The 19,974-nt window shown below is 33.7% G+C and overlaps 1 protein-coding gene across 18 annotated transcripts in view; it reads left to right on the forward strand.

Annotated features, from left to right (window-relative positions):
- Nucleotides 1-19,974, forward strand: part of R3hdm1 (R3H domain containing 1) — a 178,579-nt gene that overhangs the window by 135,058 nt on the left and 23,547 nt on the right. For all 18 annotated transcript variants that reach the window (XR_007350901.1, XM_048812209.1, XM_048812214.1 and 15 more), the window contains 2 exons: nt 8,905-9,059; nt 13,467-13,618. Coding sequence is in view for 17 of the 18 variants with exons in the window: in XM_048812209.1 (XP_048668166.1) it covers nt 8,905-9,059; nt 13,467-13,618 (307 nt within the window). In the remaining variant the exon portion in view is untranslated. The remainder of the gene's footprint in view (nt 1-8,904; nt 9,060-13,466; nt 13,619-19,974) is intronic.

Here is a 19,974-nt window from a genome sequence, read left to right on the forward strand (position 1 = left end):
TTTTTTTTTTTTTTTTTTTTTTTTTTTTTTTTTTTTTTTAATGCTAAGCTATTAACATTTGTTTATAATTTCCATTAATTGTAACTGCCTTTTAATCATGCATTATACTCAGAAATAAGCATTTAATTTAAGTGATAACCTTGGCTTAATATAATTTACCTTTTAAAAATTCATGAAAACTATTGCTTTAATTTCTTTTCCAAAGCAGATTTGAATGCCAGATTCAGTATGGTTTGGAGCTTATCAAAAAAAGTTTATTGTCTTAAGCATGCCAAACTCATTAGCAGAAGTCAAATATGTCTTTTTCCTATTGCTACACAAATTTTTAGGGACATTATAAATTAAAGCATGCCTTCAAATGGACCTAAGATACCTAAATGCATTTTGAAGCTACTTGGGCCAAGGATATAATTCAATTTTTTTTCAAACTGGGTTATTATTGCATGCCTATCAGAAAATAATTCTGTAAAACTAAATATAGTTTTAGTTTTGCAACCAGTTGACAAATATAAAGAATATCAGTAAATTTATACCTTCAGTCAGCTTTCCAGTAACTCAACCATGTGATTCCAAATTTATTAAGGTTTGTTACCAGCAAACTATGGTCAGATCCTGATGAACTACACTATAGAAAACATGATTTAGGATAAATAGTATAAGACATGCAGACCACTGGCAGAATTGCAGGGCATAAATTTAAGAGCAACTTGGGTTTAAAGGCAAGCAAGGAAGAAATACCACTTTAGGTGAGCAGAGGAGGGAACATATTGATAGGAGATTCAGCTGTGTCAAATAGAGACTACAGGAAAGTCAATAATTTCTTTATTTGACACTATTACAGGGTAAAAAGAATTTTGTATTTGTGTTACTAGGTGGTAGCCCTGGCTAGCCTTATGTTTTCATTGATTCTTTGAACATTTCTTAGCATTGTGAGCAGCACATCAGACATTTTATAATACCTACAAATCCACCTATTTCCCTTTTCCCTTCTCCATTAATCTGCTGCCACTGAAATCTGGAGCCAAATATATCTGGTAAGTACCCGGAGATTTCCTTAAGTTGTTCAATAGGATAGTCATTTAAACAGCTGAGAATTAAAACATCTGTGTAGCTGATTTAATTAGAATTGAGGGTTTTTTTGTTTTGTATTTATGTTTATTTTGGGCACAAAGGTAGGAGAACAGAGAATGATGGGGAGAAAGAATAGTGAAGTATGATGACAGCTATCCCCTTCCAAATATGCCTGAGGGACTAACCTTAATTGAACTTGCCTGCCCACTAAAATAATGCCACAAATAGAAAGATGACTGGGATTATAAGCCTGAGAGTTTGATAATTTGGAAATAGTTCTTCTAATTTACAAATAAATTTAGATTTAGCAAAATAGCTCATCTTTTTAAATAAAAAACCAACTACTTTCACAGTACTGCTCCTGTACAAGTTCAGACTTAAAAATTTTAATACTACTATTAAGGGAAATAACCTTAGATTTATGGCTGTTGTAAGTCATTCTTCATTTCTTCTATTATCTTTCTGATTGTATCTAATCTGTTATTAAGAATGCTTTCCTTTAACACAAAAGCTAGCTCAGGTCACTTATATAAAATAAAACTAGCCTATTAAAGTCTACTTTTTTGCTGAACACTGTATTTCTTTCTTGCCCCCTTCTCTGTTAAAGTGAAATAGAGTTTAAAATAGAATTTTCTTTGGGGCCCTCCAGGGAAGTGCCTGAGCCATCAATTTATATTGTCCTAGTTCTCTCAGCTTGCAGAATTGATTGTGCTTTCCTCTGAAAGTGCTGGAAGAAATGGGATATTATTGCAATTATGCATTCCTTTACCAAAGGAAAATGGTAGGGTTAACAAGCACCTGTGTTGAGATCTACATGTTAATTCCATTTGGTATTATTATTGGTATTGCATGCTCTACAATATAGATACTTTCTCCCAAGATTGACAAACATTTCTATATAAGTTATCCTATATTCCTTTAATTTCCAGGTTAAATCCAGCTGTATCACAGAATTTTTTTAAAGTCTGTAATACAGAAACATACTTTCGTTGTTGTTGTTGTTGTTAACATGAGATTATTTATTGGATTGGTAAATGAGATTATTATTTATTTGACTAGAATTCATATATCTGTAAAAATCAAAATTGTATACCAAACAGTGCTTCTCTTTGTTCAAAGAAGTTGGTGCACTTGACAGAAACATACTTTTTAATTAAGAAAGAATAATTGACATTGTAACCAAGTTGGTGATATATTAAATGTCAGAATACTGAAAGTACTCTTTTTTTTTTTTTTTTTTTTTTTTTGTAACCTAATAGAACTTTTCATTCTTCAGGAATCTATTTCTCCTTCCTAATCCTCAACCTTCTCCCTCTTTTCCAGATCACTGGATCTTTTTCTCATACTTGGCAGTCTTCAGACTATACTTTTGAAACTATCAGAACTATTTTCCCTTCTTCCTTTTGTCTGAATAATTACATAAGGGACCTGAATGAAAGTGTCTCTTTAATAGGTGCTACTCCATAACAACCTACCTCAGTAGCCTGAAATTGCTTTGTTTAAACAAAGTTTCAGAGGAATTTGTAACAGTTCTTATAAAATTTTATTAAGCAATTGTATACTGAGGCATGCCTGTAATTTAGTGATTCTTTATGTTTATACTAAATTACATTATTAATGATTTTCTTCTTATATAAATAACAGTGAAATTCTTATCTTTGATTAGAATTGAACAACAATATTGGGGGTGAGTTTTTTGGTTTTAGTTTTTTAGTGCTTGGCATCTAAATAGTTCTAGTTTTGCTTACAATTATAATAACTTGAGCCAATCAACCCAATCTTGGGTCCTACAGTCTTCTTGCATTAGAGAAATCCAGTTGTTTGGCTTTTTTGTTTGGTTTTGGTACTGGGGATTTAACGCAGGGATGCTTTGCTACTGAGCTACATTGCCAGCCCCTTTTTAAGACAATCTCACTAAATTACTTAGGACCTCACTAAATTGCTGGAACTTGAAATCCTCCTGTCTCAATCTCCTGAGCTGCTGGGGTTACAGGTGTGCACCACCATGTCCAGCCCCAATAATCTTTTAATAACCTTGAATATCCTACTTTTTAGAAAGTGTATTCTGAAACTATATACTTTTAGCAATAATTTGCTAAAATTATTAGAACAGTGGTCAAACATCTCATCAAGACTTTTGAAGGAAGAGCTCAGATATGTGTCCTAATGCCCCTAAAATTTCCCTCCTGATTACCAGTCATGCAGAGCATCAAATGTTAACTATACTTTTAATTGCCACACAGTCTTAGGTTCCTCAGGCCCTGATTACTCCCTCCCACTGTGGTTGAAGCCTGGTAGGTTTTCTTATATCAAAGGTAAAAATGAATGAATGTACAACTGCTCAGTGGATGGGGAAAAGGCATTACTTCACAGAACTTCAAGACTTCATTTGTGAAACAGACTGCTCCCCTTGCACACAAGAGGTCCAGGTTAAAGCTGGCATCATGCCAGGGGTGTAAAGTCTGACTTCTTGGCAAAGCATCCTGACTTTGTAGAGAAGACAGCCACCATCTGTGAAAATTCTGCTAGAGAATTCTTCTTTAGACTCATCTGGAATTGGCAACAGAATAAATATTTTGAGCAAAAACAGTCTCTGAGGCAAAGAGGAATATTGGAGATTGACATGTAAATAACTCAGTCTGAGAAACAAAAGGAAAAAAAAATCTGTGGGACATGGAACCTTAAATACTTAATGATTTGAGCTCTTCTTCCCTTTCCCCACTGTTTTATATGTGTGAAATATAACTATAATAAGGAAGTGTAACTTTGAAGTGCAAGTCTCAAGCTGTGCATCTTGGGAGTAGTAGGCAAAATGTAGGACAGTCCCCCCCACACACAGATAGAGGACACTGTGGGCTGATTATTTAAACTTTTAAATATGGTGTGGTTTTAGCCCTTAAATTCACATTAGCTATCATCTAAGGTCAGGTCCTACTTCTTTGTATATTACTATAATACTCTATCTACTTCAACATTTGTCCCTAAAAATTTTAGAATCAGACTGCTATGTGCAGATCCCAACTACACTATAAAGGCTAGTAACCTTGGGCAAGGTATGAATCTCTTTATGCCTTTATTTTCTTATCCAAAGAAGGGATAATAATTATACCTGTTTCATGATATGAGCACTGAGTTGATTTTTATGGCAAGTACTCAAAACAGTACCTGAAACCTAATAAATGTAGTGAGTGTTAGCAATTAACATTACCTTGTGATGCTATTGAGGCAATGATAATTATATAGTATTCGAAATGAAAAAACAAAGGAATTTTAGGTAGAATCCCATCCTGATCACAGGAAGATAACAAAGTTTGTCCTAAAATATTTTGTCTTTTGAGTTATTATTCTTTGATTACTAAACTTGAGGTCTGTATTTTAAGAAAATTTATTTAAATACTTCCTTCCCATAGTTTGTAAAACCTCTATTAACCAGATGCAGAAGCATTACATAGAAAAAGGTTTTGAAACAGCAATCATATAATCCCATTTCTTTAAGTAATGAATATAAATATATATAAACATACATATGTATATGTTGCTGGCTGTGTAGAAAATGAAGCTAGCCATACATGTTATAAATGGTGATTAAAAGTGTTTTACAAATGATTTTTTTCTATAGCAACTTTTTTTTGTATTTTCCAAATTTTCTTCCATGAATATCTATTTCATGATCAAATAAGATTATTTGAAGGGCTGGGGTTTTGGCTCAGTGGTAGAGTGCTTGCCTAGCATGCAAGAGGCACTGGGTTCGATCCTCAGCACCCCATAAATGTAAAATAAAGATATTGTATCCACCTAAAACTAAAAATAAATAAATAAATAAGATTATTTGAAAAAGTGTTTTCAGTGTCCACCTTTTTTCAGAAATTTTCAAATAATACCATTAAACTTAACATTAGATGTAAATAATGGCTTATTATGTTCTTATCAAATAAGTACTTGGAGGTTAATTAAATTTATGATTCAGCTATTATGGGTGATCCATTTATTTCCGACTGATGTGCTTTATATTCATTATATCTTTTTTTAATATTTTGTTTTAGTTGTAGTTGGACACAATACCTTTATTTTTATTTTTATGTGGTGCTGAGGACAGAACCCAGCGCCCCGCATGTGCTAGGCAAGCGCTCTGTGGCTTAGCCACAACCCCAGCCCCTCATTGTGTCAATTTAATGAAAAGATAATTAAGTGAATTCAACCGTACAAGTAATATTAAAACTTAAATTCATCTTTTGCTATCAGAAACCATTCACTAAATGTGAAGACTTGAGAAACTGGCCATACTTAACCTGTCCACACACATTAACTTCTGGTTTTATGTAGAAGCATATATTATTTAGGTTCTAGTCTATTAATATGTTTTCCCCCATTGTTTCCCTAAGGGAAAATATCTAATGTCCACATTTTGGCCTAGCTGAGTGAGAGCTAATATAGATTGGATTGTTTTTCTTAAAAGGGTAGTGGTGTTTAAATTTCTTTTTTTACTCCAAAGAAGCATATCATTTCTATTTTTTAGAAGTGTACACAAACCATGAGGGAAGAATTAGCAGGATAAACTTTATGTTGCCAATAGATAATGATGTAAGGCAATGAACACTTATGAGGAGATGGACAAGAGCTTTTTAGGATGGTATTTTCTTTTAAAGTGCTTGGCATTCTTATTTTTAGTATCTCCACTCTTACTCAAAGACATGTTCGAGTCTTCTTAGTGAAGTACTAATGTTAGTGGTTTTTCTACTTTCATAATCTTTAAAATCTGAAACTTCCTGGTATTTTCACCACTCTCCTGCTTGTAAAACTTCGCTTCTCCATCAGTACTCTTCTGCTTTTAATCTTTTGCTTTTCACTCTACATACCATATCCTGTCATTCCTGAGTATTTTCTATTCTTCAAACATATTATTTACTTTTTATTTTTTCCAGACCTTTGCTTTTTGCTGGAATGTTCTTTTAAGACCAAGCACAAATTCACTATCTCCATGGATATCAGGAATAGTTTCTCCTTATTTTCACAGTGCTATACTGCTTATCTTGTGATTCTAAGAATCCTTATGTCAAAGAAAAGAACCCTGTCACACTTACTTTATACAACCCAGCGGGCAAATGGTATCCTCTTTACTACCTTCTGTAATGAATGACCAGGTGCTGGGGTCAGATGTTTCAGATTTCACATTATGTTGTCACATTTTCAAAACATGCATGGTATTTATATGGATATGTGTATGTGTGGGTGGCAATAAGTTTGAATTAATGAAAATTAGATTCCCTTCATAAGAGAATTTTAGATAGGGTACCTCTAAGGTGAGTCTTCCAAAATTAGGTAATTTAAAAAAAAATTAAAAACCACATTTGTACTTAAATTGGCCTTTTTTTCCCAAAGCTGCTTTTAAGACAGCCTATAACCTTGAATATTTTTGGTAAACTACAAAAGTAATATGCAGGATGGGGATTTAGCTCAGTGAAAGAGTGCATGTCTAGAATGCAAAAGACCCTGGGTTCAATTCCCAGCACTACCCAAAAATTATAAAAAAAAGGAATAGACAAAACATTTAAAGTTTCTTAAGGGAATGTGACTATTTAAGTCAAAGTATTTTAATTCTGATTATGTTACAGGGAATTCTGCCAGGTATCCACTGTTTGTTTTGTTTGTTAGTAGACTATAATTCATCCAATTCCTTGTTAGCTGTCATTTTCCCAATATGTACAGAATTGAGCCCAGATTCTGATGCTGTGATATATGCTTGTGTGTATATATTGAGAGGTGGTGTTTCCAACACAAGATATCCTGTTTGTATCTTATTTTATTCCTGTCCTTTATTTTTCTAAGGTACGAAGATATGTCACTATGTTTCAATGATGTTTGCAATTTGTTATACGAATTTGAAATACTATCATTTGATGAACTGAAAATAGAGTTGAATGTTAATTGTTAGATTAAAAAGTGAGTGAGAAAGAAGGGCTGGGGCTGTAACTCAGTGGCAGAGTACTTGCCTAGTATGGGTGAGGCACTGGGTTTGATCCTTAGCACCACATAAAAAACAAATAAAGGTATGATGTCCATCTACTACTATAAAAAAAAGTTTTTAACAAAAAATGAGGAAGAAGGCCTGGGATTATGGCTCAATGGTAGAGCGCTTGCCTAGCGTGGGTGAGGCACTGGGTTTGATCCTCAGCATCACATATAAATATATAAAATGAAGGTATTGTATCCATCTACAATTATATATTTTTTTATTTTTTATTTTTTAAGTGAGGAAGAATATTCTTCTGCTCTCTCCCTTTGCCTACCTCCAAGTTTAAATAGTAGTATGTAGGAAATACACAAGGGAGAATAGTTTAGGAGACAGCTTATTATCAATTGTTTTCTGACAGATGAGGAATTAGAATATACATTTTTTTTTGTGCAAAGTAAGACTGGTAAAAGTCATTCAAAACATAGCTATGTAGTACTATTGCCATAGAAATAGCATCATTTTACAAAAACTCTTTATTGTTAAAAGATTCGCTGTAGGTTTTGACATTGTTGTGGTTAATATGTTGTTTAGCTACCAGATAAACTTTGTGTCTTTAAAGAAAGTGGATGCTAGAGTACATTCAATTATTTAATCCTTACGCAGAATCCTTAAGACTTCTAAATGTCTATAGTGATATTGTTGTCTGTAGTCAATAGTTAAAATATCTTTGCAGTTTCTCTTGATTTTGAGATAAATGAGGATGGAAATGAAAACTGATGTAAGAGAGCAAAATGTGTTTGTGGTGTTACTGGGGAAACATTGGACTTTGCCTGTTGGAGTTCATATAAGCAGTACTAGAATTCAGTTCATTTTTGTAAAAACTTTTCTTCAGTGCCCTGAAACTAAATGATAAGTTATTTTTATCGTGTTTCTTTTTAAAAAAAGAATTTGTGGTAGCATTTTGTAGTTCCCATGAGACTTGAGCTAATTGGTATACCTGAGTGAGTCCTCTTAGGATCAAGAAACAAAATACAACTGACATTCACGACTCTACTTTTAAATTATAGAGTCTTAATTAAGCTAAGTGACAAGTTCACTTTATCAAAGTAAATTTCTAATGTTAACATACTACTGAAATTACCAATAATGCCTTCATTGTATAGACTGAATCAAGTAAATTACTTAAGCTATTTAATTATGTTTCTCTGCTAAGTGACCATAATAATAGGTAAATAATCTAAAAAAAATAATAATGAATAAGCCTACTTGCCTGTGTCTGACATAGTCCTAATACAAGGACTTGTATCTTAGTGTGATATTTTTAAACATGCAGCCATTCTACAATAATGGTTCCCTGCAAACACACACTTTTTTTGGTCCCTAGCAGGGCTAGTTTCATGAGCCTGCAACCAGTGCAGTGCATAGGGCCTTATACTTGCTGTATTGTTCTGCTCTTACCAACTTGACATTCTTAATCTTTTTTAACAAGGGGAGCTACATTTTTTTTCTTTTGGACCAGGCCTCACAAATTATGTAGGCAGCCCTGATACCCAAGAAATGGTGTTGTAAAAGATTGTAATATAAAGTGAATAGTGATTATTCTATGTTAACAAAGTCTTTTACCCTATAATTTTCTATATAAGAAGTTTTTGTGCACATATTTTATTTGAATGTATTTTAAGAAGGAAAAATTGTAGATGATTCTACTTAAAATTAGTAAACACTTTAAATGTTGCTCAAATTAGAGGGCTTTGGCAATTTGCTGCTTAAAACAAAATTCTGTTGTTTAGAACACAGAAGTACTTTTTTAAAATAGAGATACCCTGTTAGATGGAATATATTAAACTCAAAACAGAATTTAACTCATTTTGCCTTTACAGGTTTTCAAGTTATCTCCAACCAGCAGCAAAACTACCAAGGAATAGTTGGAGTTCAGCAACCCCAGAGTCAGAGTCTAGTTGGAGGCCAACCCAACAGCATCGGAAATCAGATTCAAGGAGTGGTGATCCCCTACCCTTCAGTGCCATCATATCAGGTATATTGTCTCTCTTGTCTGTTTTAGGTAGAGATGATTATAGATAAAACGTGTATCTACAATGTATCTTCTGTATTTCTTTAATATATGAGAAATGTTTCTGTAATATATAACTTGATAGTCTTAGGAGTTTTTTTGTTTTTGTGTTTGTTTGTTTGTTTTAATTTTATATCTTTATTTTTATGCTGAGGACCGAACCCAGGGCCTTGCACATGCTAGGCAGGCACTCTACCGCTGAGCCACAACCCAGCACCTCTTAGAAGTTTTATTAGTAATAGTGTCTTTGTTTTATACTGATTTTTTGCTTTATTTGTTCACTTCATTAATATTTCAGATATCTGCAACAACACATTATTTTTGGCAAATAAATTTTGCCTGACACCGTCTGTGTTTCCAACTATAGATTTATAAACAAGTGTCTTATTCTGTTCTTCAGCTCCTTAGGAAGTCGCCTGTGTGGAAAGAAAGTACTAGGAGAAAAAATAGAGTAAAGGGTAGGTATTTGAAATACTGAGAAATAGATAGTATAGACCATAGATCAGTATTTAATGGAATAGTTAAGTATGTGCAGTTTTTTATGCTAGAACTCATTCTTTCCCCCACTTCAATCCCTAAAAGGGATGAGGAATGAACTAATTTATAGTTCTAAGATAGAAATATCTGTTGTTCCATAAATAAGCAGGTGTCTTTAATATAATATGACACATTTTCCAAAACTCTTCAAATTTTAGAAGAATAACTTGTAAGCAGGTTTATTTTATTAGCCTTGTAGTTTTTCATAGCTGAGCCTAACTGAAGAAAGATGTTCAAAGACCATTTTCATTCATCTCAACAGGAAAAAATAATCTAATTGGAAAGATAAAATGTGTTCATATTTTATGTACACATATATAAAGAAATTGATGACAGAATACAAACCATAACTGAGGAGATCATGAAATAAAGCAATAAACAGTTTATAAAGACCTTGATAATAATGCCTGCTCAGAAGATAGAAACCTTTAACTATTCCCTTAAATTATAAACATGGATTAGTTAAGAAGATATTCTGGGGACAGAGAAGGATCTAAATAAAGAGCAAGTATATACATTCCATATAATTTCAGAAAATTTAAGTTGAAATTAAAGTGTGAAATGTGGAATTTGTCAAGGGAGCCCCTTGATAACAAAGCAAAAACACAAAAGAGATATTTCATGAAACTAGGTTTTACTTCTTTTGCTTTCACATCCCCCATGCTTTTTTCTCCTGATAGTCCATGCTTGAGTATAGGCACATAAACTGCCCTTCTTCGGGGCTGGGGTTGTGGCTCAGAGATAGAGCGCTCGCCTACCATACATGGGGCACTGGGTTCGATCCTCAGCAACACATAACAATAAAATGAAGATGTTGTGTCCACTTATAACTAAAAAATAAATATTAAAAAAAAAAAACAAAAAAAAAAAACACTGCCCTTCTTCTACTTTCCCCATAGACATTAGATAGGAGCAACACCAGTCCAGGAACACTTGCCTTCTCAAGGAGTTTGGTCTCACTGTCAATCGAATACATTGAGCATCTGTTAAACATCCAGGCACTGCATAGGGTGTTAAAGATTCAATTAAAAAAAGATTTGCCCTTGACTTTTAGGAGCTCACAGTCTAGTGAGAGAAATGTTATTTTTTTTTTAATTGGTGTATTATAGTTGTACATAATGATGGAATTTGTAGTCATACATGCACACAATATAATTTGACCAATATCATTCCCCAGCATTTCCTTTGTCCTTTACCTCCTTCTAAGTCCTGATCCTTTCCTCTACTGATCTCCCTTTGATTTTCATTAGATCCCCACCCCCATTTTTCTTTTCCATTTTCCTCTCTCTTCCACGTATGAGAGAAAATATAGGACCCTTGACTTTCTGAGTTTGTCTTATTTTGTTTAATGTAATGATCTCAAGTTCCATCCATTTTCCTGCAAATGATATAATTTCTTTTTTTAATGGCTGAATAAAACTCCATTGTATACATATACCACATTTTCTTTATCCATTCATCTGTTGATGGATACCTAGACTAGTGTCATGGTTTCACTAGTGTGAATTGTGCTACTATAAACATGGGTATACATGTTTCACTATAGTATGATGACTTTAGGGGAACCTTCATACTGATTTTCATAGTCGTTGTACTGTTTACAGTCCCACCAACAGTGTGAAATTTTTCCTTTGAGAATTGTCATTTTTAAATAAATCACAGCATTATTAGTGTAATTTTTTCAAATGGAGCTTAAATATTGGAGCTATTTAGAGCTAAGACAATTCTTCTAATTTCTATAGCATGCTTTTTTTTTTTTTACAAGTTGTAGATTATTTTCTCTTTATCTCATAATTCTCACACTAGGTGAATGATTATAGGAAGTGTTCTAACCAGCAGTGAATGGCAGCGTGCTTTACAGTATGCTTCCTAGTATGTTTGGTAGACAGATTAGGTAGTGATAAACTGTTTTCTGAACAATAAGCCAAAAAAGTCCTTTGTTCTTAGTAATGAATTCTATGGCTGCACATTCTCTTTCTCTTTTCATACTTCACACTTCACACTTTTTTCTTTACCTGGTTACATCATCTAGATTAAGCTGTGTTATTTTTCTCAGATCTGTCTTGCATATGTATTAATTTATACAATTAGAAATAATCTCAGAGCCAGGTGTGGTGGCACACACCTGTAATCCCAGGGGCTCAGGAGGCTGAGGCAGGAGGATTGTGAGTTCAAAGCCTCAGCAAAAGCGAGACACTAGGGCTGGGGCTGTGACTCAGTGGTAGAGCACTTGTCTAACATGTGTGAGGCACTGAGTTCAATTCTCAGCTCCACATATAAATAAATGAATAAAATAAAGGTCCATCAATATCTAAAAAAATATTTAAAAAAAAAAAAAAAAAAAAGCTAGGTGCTAAGCAACTCAGTGAAACTCTGTCTCTAAATAAAATACAAAATAAGGCTCAGTGGCCAGGCGCCCCTGAGTTCAATCCCAGGTACCTGAAAGAAATGGGGGGGCGCGGGAGGGAGAGGAGAATCTCAGAATGTTACACTGCCTCAACAGATAAAAAGATGGAAATATGTTGTAGTATACAGTTAGATAAATTGGACTCATAATTTTCTTTTGGGATTAATGAGCTAAAGGGAAAATAATCAAGAGATTATTATATATTTTTTAAATTTTTTTTTGTAATTGTAGATGGACAAAATGCCTTTATTTGTTTATTTATACATGGTGCTGAGGATTGAACCCAGTGTCTCAAGCATGCTAGGCAAATGCTCTGCCACTGAATTACAGCCCCAGCCCAGTTTATTATTGTATTTTTGAGAGGACTAATTGCATTTTATATAAGTAAGTAATTTTATATAAGTAAGACTTAGAAGATAATCATTAACTTTTTAAAATTTTTTTTGTAATTATAGATGGATACAATACCTTTATTTTATTTATTTATCTTTATGTGGTACTGAGGATCAAACCCAGGGCAAGCTCTCTACCACTGAGCTACAACCCCAGCCCCTTAATCATTAATTTTTAATTCACAAAGCCAAGGATGGAGAATAGGAAGTGGTTTTAAAGAACTGAGGCTCTGGAGCTAAAGGGAATGCATCATAATCCTGACCTTTTTACTAACTAACTATACAACCTTGAGCAACTTACTTAACCTCAGTTTACCCATTTACAAAATAAGGATAATGAAAATACCTTCTTAAGTTGTTAGGATGCCTTTATGAGGTAATACACATAAAGCACTTACAAAATAACCTGATACATGGCAGTAAGTACCCAGTAATGTTAATCCTCATCACCCCATTGATGTTGTCACAAGCTTTTATGTTGGTTTCATTTAACAAAATCACTATATTATGGTATATTATAAATGAAGAAATTATGATGCCTGTGTGGTTTCTATTTTAGAAACTAGATAATGGAAGTAGAGAATTGAAGAATCCATTATGTCCCTTTGGGTTCTTGTAAATAATATAGAAAACAAAGAATTGAAAGATTCACTTTACTAGATCTTTTAGATATACTACCTTATAATAGAGATAATACTCCTCCCTATGTTGGAGGTGGCATTTCTAGCTTTTTAGATAAAGGACTGAGGAGCCACTGTATCTCTGGCTACCAGTGTTAGGTTAAGTGATTGAGGAGGATGGACTTTTTAAATGGCAAGTTAGTTATGAGTCTTGCAGGCAACTTGGGAGTTTTAAGGTAGAGCTGCTACACAATAAAAATAGTACAGTACTGTGGCAAACTTAACAGAAAAAAAAAAAAAAAACAGTGTTATGTTGGCTTAATCCTAACTGCTCACATTTGTAAAGTCTATGGAGGCTATGAACATCTGCAAGATTTAAAAAATCTTTTTCCCTCTAAATTGTCTCAAATTTTAGGTTTCACTGCCTCAAAGTTCTCAAGGAATTGCGCATCAAACTTACCAACAACCTGTTATGTTCCCTAATCAGTCTAATCAAGGATCAATAACCACAACAGGAATGCCAGTTTACTACAGTGTCATTCCACCTGGCCAACAAAATAATTTAAGGTGAGTATGACTAAGAAACCTAATCTTCTGGCTTCTCTTTGTTTACCAAGATTATTGTCTATTGCTAGTTTTAAAGTTGACTAAATGACTAAAATCATTTTCCTGATGTAGATGAAACAAAGTATGATAGTCTGTTTTTCTAATATTTTAAAAACATAATCCATATAAGATAAACATTCCATATATGAACCAGAATCAAATCTCTCTTGTACTGTATCCTTTATTCATCCAAATGGAGTACTAGTTATTCATAGTCCTTGGCATTTTGAGCATTTATTTGTTAATGATTTATTTGTAGTAGTTTGGAAGATTGTATTTCCCGTAGATAAACTTAGCTGCAAAATATCTTACTGAAATTTTTCAGGCTCTGGGATGCTCTTTTTTCATCAGTAGGAGGAAAGAGGCATTTAAGAAAAGTAAATGATAATAGGTCTATATTTAAAAAGTCGTGAAATATTTCATCAGTTATTTAAACTTGGAAGATCAGAAGCTTCTCTGACAAGCCTAATGTGTGAAAAATAGTAATCTTCCCTTGAATCAGGTACCTTTAGTCAGTTTTTCAGAATGTATTTTATTTACTCTAATAACATCCCCATGATGTTACCAGAGAGACAGCTGATCTCTTTTTAAGAATGGGAACCTAAGTTATAATCAATCATAAGAGATTGTTGCTACCCAATTATAGTAACAGATGACATTTAGGGTGGAAATGGGACTGACATTCCTTATTTCACTGAAATCTACCTAGGAAAATAGGAGCTTGTTCTGACTTTATTTGTTGTCAGGACCTCGCAGGAGTTCCGCAGGAGGAACTCAAATTTTTCTTGTCTCTATATCTTTGGCTACCAGTGTTAGGTTGAGTGATTGAGGAGGATGGTCTTTTTAAATGGCAAATTAGTTGTGAATCTTGCAGGCAGCTTGGGAGTTTTAAGGTAGAGCTGCTATAATAAAAATTTAGAAATGTGTATTGGGTTAAATTTAACAATTGGGCTGGGGTTGTGGCTCAATGGTAGAGTGCTTGCCTAGCATGTATGAGGCAATGGGTAGGATTCTCAGCATCACATATAAATAAATCAGGTTCATTGACAACTAAAAAAAATTTGTTTTTAATTCACATTTGTCCTATGACTTTAAATTCTATAAATAAGGAGAAAAGACTCAATCTGATCCCCTTATTCTAACATGTACAAATTTAAGTTCGGGATCTAGAATGCCAGTTCAGTTTATAAAATGTCAATTAGAGGCAGAATTCTATAGTAAAGTAGATGAAATGAAGGGTTAGAAAGTTGTTAAATTGTCTGCTTGTTTAAACCAAGGTGTAACCTTTTATTTATCAGTGAAAGTAATTATCAGCAAAGTAATAATCAGCAAAGTAAGTATCCCTATGTAGGGAAGAGGTTGAAAGAAATAGGTACACACTATTAATCCAGTGACTCACTTGAGACCAAAAGACACCTATTTCTCTAAGTTAATTCTGTAGGCATTTATGCTGGGAAGAGGGTCTTTTATGAGGGAAGAAGATAAGCTTACAGGAACCTAAAGGGGATAGTTTAGGTTTTAAATTTTTGCCATTTGTTTATTTGTCAATCCCTTGAAACAAAAATGATCGTCTGTACTTGACTTCTGAGGGAGTTTATCCTAAGTGTGAATAGACATAAGAGAGCATTCTGTACCCATCTCTACAGTCAGCCTAGTATCAGGCATGACAGCAGACTCCAAAAGTAGTCAAGTTAATACTGATGATTATGCTTGGAAAAGAACAACAGGTTTAGTCCCTGGGCCTGCTTCTGCAAAGAAAATTAAACTGTGGAGAGCATCTGACTTGAGGAATATCCTAGAGCACAACAATAGAGAGATGAATGAGGTTCCCCAACAACCTCCAACTTGAATCTTGATGAAAAGTGTAGAATCCCTCACTAAAGTTTATGGCTTTGACCCAAAATGAGGCAGACAAACTTCAAAGAAGCTAGCTACAAGCTGATAGTAGTGATTGTCATCATATAACAAACTGGCATTGGTCTGTTTCACCTATAGATTATCAGCCTATGAAATGGAGTAGGTTGTACAGAAAGCAGGGAATATGCATTCTGTCAAACTTGTACCCAGGTACCATGTAGTAGTTACTTGTATGAAACTAGTCATGTATGGAATTAATTAAGGATACCTTTGGGTGAAAAAAAAAAAACTGCTGTTAAATAACACCATTTTTCCAATTTAATAGCATTCTTTTTTTTTTTTTTTTTANCCTGGTTCTATCGCAGATGTAAGGATAGCCAAACTGGAGTTTTGGATATCAGCTGTTATGGACTTGAGTCAAATCATCTTCTTTTTTTTTTTTTTTTTTTAATTGTGGGTTGTTCAAAACATTACAAATTTCTTGACATATCATATTCCACACTTTGATTCAAGTGGGTTATGAACTCCCACCTTCACCCCATACACAGATTGCAGAATCACATCAGTTACACATCCATTGATTTACATATTGCCATACTAGTGTCTGTTGTGCTCCGCTGCCTTTCCCATCCTCCAAGCATTCTTTATTTAAAAAAAAAAAAACTTATTTCTGCTTCTGGAAAATATTTAATAGATAAATTGCTATAATATTTCAAATTTACTTGGAACCATCACTTAAAGTTCAACATGGCTATTTCTTATTGATCAAGTAATTAAATTACCATCTAGTGGCTAATGTAGAAGCCATTCCTTCATAAATCTATATTTAGCAGCTTATATAAATTATATTTTATCTGACATATTCCATTGTACTTACATGAAAAGAGGAAGTTGGTCCAAATACCCAAGTACCTGGAACAGGCCCCAGAATAGAAAGGAACTTGGTAAATCTATACTGAATGAACACATTCCTTTAATGTCAAAGGCTAGCTTGCACATATGTATATATACCTGTGGCAATTAATTATTGACCTTAATCATATTTTGTTTCTGTACCTGTATATATTTTTTTAAGTTTTTCATTAGTGTTTTTAAATTACAAAAAAAATAGTGGTGTTGACATAAATGAATGCAATGATGTATAAAAGGAAACTAATTATCATGCCTCACTCCACCATCATCCCCAGATCACCAGCATTCACAAGCTAGTCTGCATTCTGTTGCATTGGCCCTCCTGTCTATACAGTACATGCATAAATGCACACATATAGGAATAAGGTAGTAGATTTTAGTGAAATACAGATTGTCTTACATTTTTCCCATACCATATTGTGAACATCAAACTAATAAGTATTAGTCTAAAACATTCTGTTTTATTTCTAATTTCTTCACAATTATAATTTATTTAAATTAGATCATGTCATACAGATAGTTATTTGTTGGTGTTCTAACTTCCTTCTCTCTCTCCACCCCTGCCATCTGGAGCATCTCCCACATGGCATACATGCTAGGTAACTACGCCATGTTTCTATCCGTGTTTATATCTTAAGTTTCTCCTTGAATTTAATCATACATTAACAAATATGGTGTGGAAATATAAGCAAGATTCATTAACACACAAATATGAAACTAAGTGTTTATGCATATATAATCTTACGTATAAAATGTCTACAACTTGGGCTGGGGCTGTAACTCAGTGGCAGAGCGCTTGCCTAGCATGCGTGAGACACTGGGTTCGATCCTCAGCACCACATAAAAATAAACAAATAAAATAAAGGCATTCAGTCCATCTACAACTCCAAAAAAAAGGTTTTTTTAATGTCTACAACTTGTTTTTTTTTCCCCCTTAATATGGCCATCTTATGTCTGGCATGTTAGAGAATTTTTATCCATTCACGTTTAGTATTACAGCTGATATGCTGAAGTTTTTGTTGTTGTTTTTTTTTTTCTGCCAGCCCTCATGTTTTTGTTTATTTCATCATAACTGTATCATTTGATTGGTCAGTCTTCTGCCATTTTCTCAGATGTATGTCAGTATTCCTTGAGGCTCTTTATCATGGAATCTCAAATCTGATCCAGGCATGAGTTAATCTAAATAAGCTAATTTTTCATTATCAGAATCTTAGGCATTAATTGAGTGGCATGATGTGGTTAGAAAGAATATGGGCTTTGGAATCAGACACACCTGCCTTCGAGTTTAATTGACCTTAGTCTCTTTGTATCTTAGTTTTCTCATTTCTAAGATTAGAATAATACTTCAAAGGACTGATCTCAGAAATTACATATCTAGTGACATGTCTAATGACTTTCCTTGCCATTAATTATCAATTTAGCTGTTTTACATCTGTAGTGGAGTCACTGGAATGGGGAGTTGTTTTAATTTTTATTATTTATTTATTTTTTATTTTTTTAAAGTCAGTCAGATCCTGGATCTAGAGGACTCCACTATGGAAAAGATTGTGGCAGGCAGCAAAAACAAGAATAGACAGGTGGGACTACATCCAACTAAAAAGTTTCTGCACAGCCAAGAAAACAGTTAACAGAGTGAAAAGACAGCCTACAAAATGAGAGAAAATATTTGCAAACTATGTTGTCTGACTAGGAGTTAATATCCAAAATATATAAGAATCTCTTGACAATTCAGTAGCAGAAAACTGGTTTGGGCTTTTGTGGGGTTTTGTTGTTGTTGTTGTTGTTGTTATTTTTAAGTAAGTGCTGCAGATCAAATCAAGACCTCACACATGCCAGACAAGGCACTCTATCACTGAGGTATATTCCCAAGTTTTTTTTATAGATAAGCAAAGAATGGGGCAATGCCTGGGTATCTCAGTGATAGAAGACTTGCCTAGCATGTACAAGGCCCTGGGTTTAATCTCCAGCACCACAAAAAATAAAAAGAACTTAAATAGAAATTTATTCAGAGAAGACATAAAAATGGCCTCTAAGTGTAGGAAAGGATGTTCAGTATCACTAATAAGCCGGCTTGATGTCACATACCTGTAATCCCAGCTGCTCAGGATGCTGAAGCGGGAGGAATACAAGTTCAAAGCTACCCTTAGCAATTTACTGAAGCGTTAGGTAACTGTCTCAAAATAAAAAGGCTGGGGATGTGACTCAATGATTAAGCGCCCCTGGGTTCAATCTTCAAGAAAAAAGAAAAAGCAAATCAAAACCATAGCTATCACCTCACATTTACTAGAATAGTTATTATCAAAGCAGCAAAAGGTAGCTAGTACTGGTTAGGATGTAAAGAAAAGGGAACTCAGGCTGGGGTTGTGGCTCAGTGGTAGAGCGCTTGCCTAGCATGTGTAAGACCCTAGGTTCAATCCTCAGCACCTCATAAAAATAAATAAATAAAGGTGTCCATCTACAACTAAAAATATTTTTTAAAAATAATGTTTTTAAATAAAAACAAGGTTATATATTAATCAGTTGATTTAATACCATGACCTGAGCCTTACAAGAACCTAACTGAATTTCTTATAGGAACAATGGCTCATAATTTACTAAATCAGTGTACATACAACTTTATAGAGCATAATTGCTGCAAATAACATGAATTGGTTGAATTTGTACCTAACCCAGCATTAGATACTATAAAGATATACACATTGCTTTAACGATATTAGAGTTTATATTGTTACTGAGTTTTAATCATTTCCACTGTTAAAGTCTGCCAGATCTTATTAAAACACGATGTTCAAGTAAAGAACATAAAATTCAGTAAGTATAGCTTTTATCTTTTACAACACTGAAACTTTGCCTTTCTCTCTGTTACCAAAAACTTAATCCAGCAATAATTTACATGTTTAAGTATATTTAGCATGGAAGAAAGATAGGATATAATCTTGTCCTTGGGTAGCTACATATTTTCTTTCTCTCTTTTTTTTTTTTTTTTTTTTTGAAAGCTAAATATGCATATGAAACAGAAAATAATGCAAAATTAATATTAATATAAGAAAGGGCTAATTTGAAAGTAGTAAGGAACAATATTTATGCTCAGACACTAAGCATTTTGTTAACTGTGTGGTATAAAACGTTAGAATTATAGTTTGGACCCTACCTGCCTAGTCAACATTTCTCCACCTGCAGTTTTATTCCTACAAAATTGGTACTTTTACTACAGAAAGCTTAGAAATGCAAATGAAACCTTTCTTCAAAATTTTCTTGCCCAGAGGTTTCACATTTCTAAAACCTGATTTACCACAGTGTCCTAAAAAGGATGAGTATGTGTTTATTTTTATTTTACATGTAGAAACTATGAAGCATAGAAAAAGAATAACTCGGGCTGGGGATGTGGCTCAAGCGGTAGCGCGCTCGTCTGGCGTGCGTGCAGCCCGGGTTCGATCCTCAGCACCACATACAAAGATGTTGTGTCCGCCGAAAACTAAAAAAAATAAATATTAAAATTCTCTCTCTCTCTCTCTTCAAAAAAAAAAAAAAAAAAAAAAAAAAAAAAA

Source organism: Marmota marmota, unplaced genomic scaffold (genome assembly GCF_001458135.2).
Source record: "Marmota marmota marmota unplaced genomic scaffold, marMar, whole genome shotgun sequence".
Classification (NCBI taxonomy): Eukaryota; Metazoa; Chordata; class Mammalia; order Rodentia; family Sciuridae; genus Marmota; species Marmota marmota.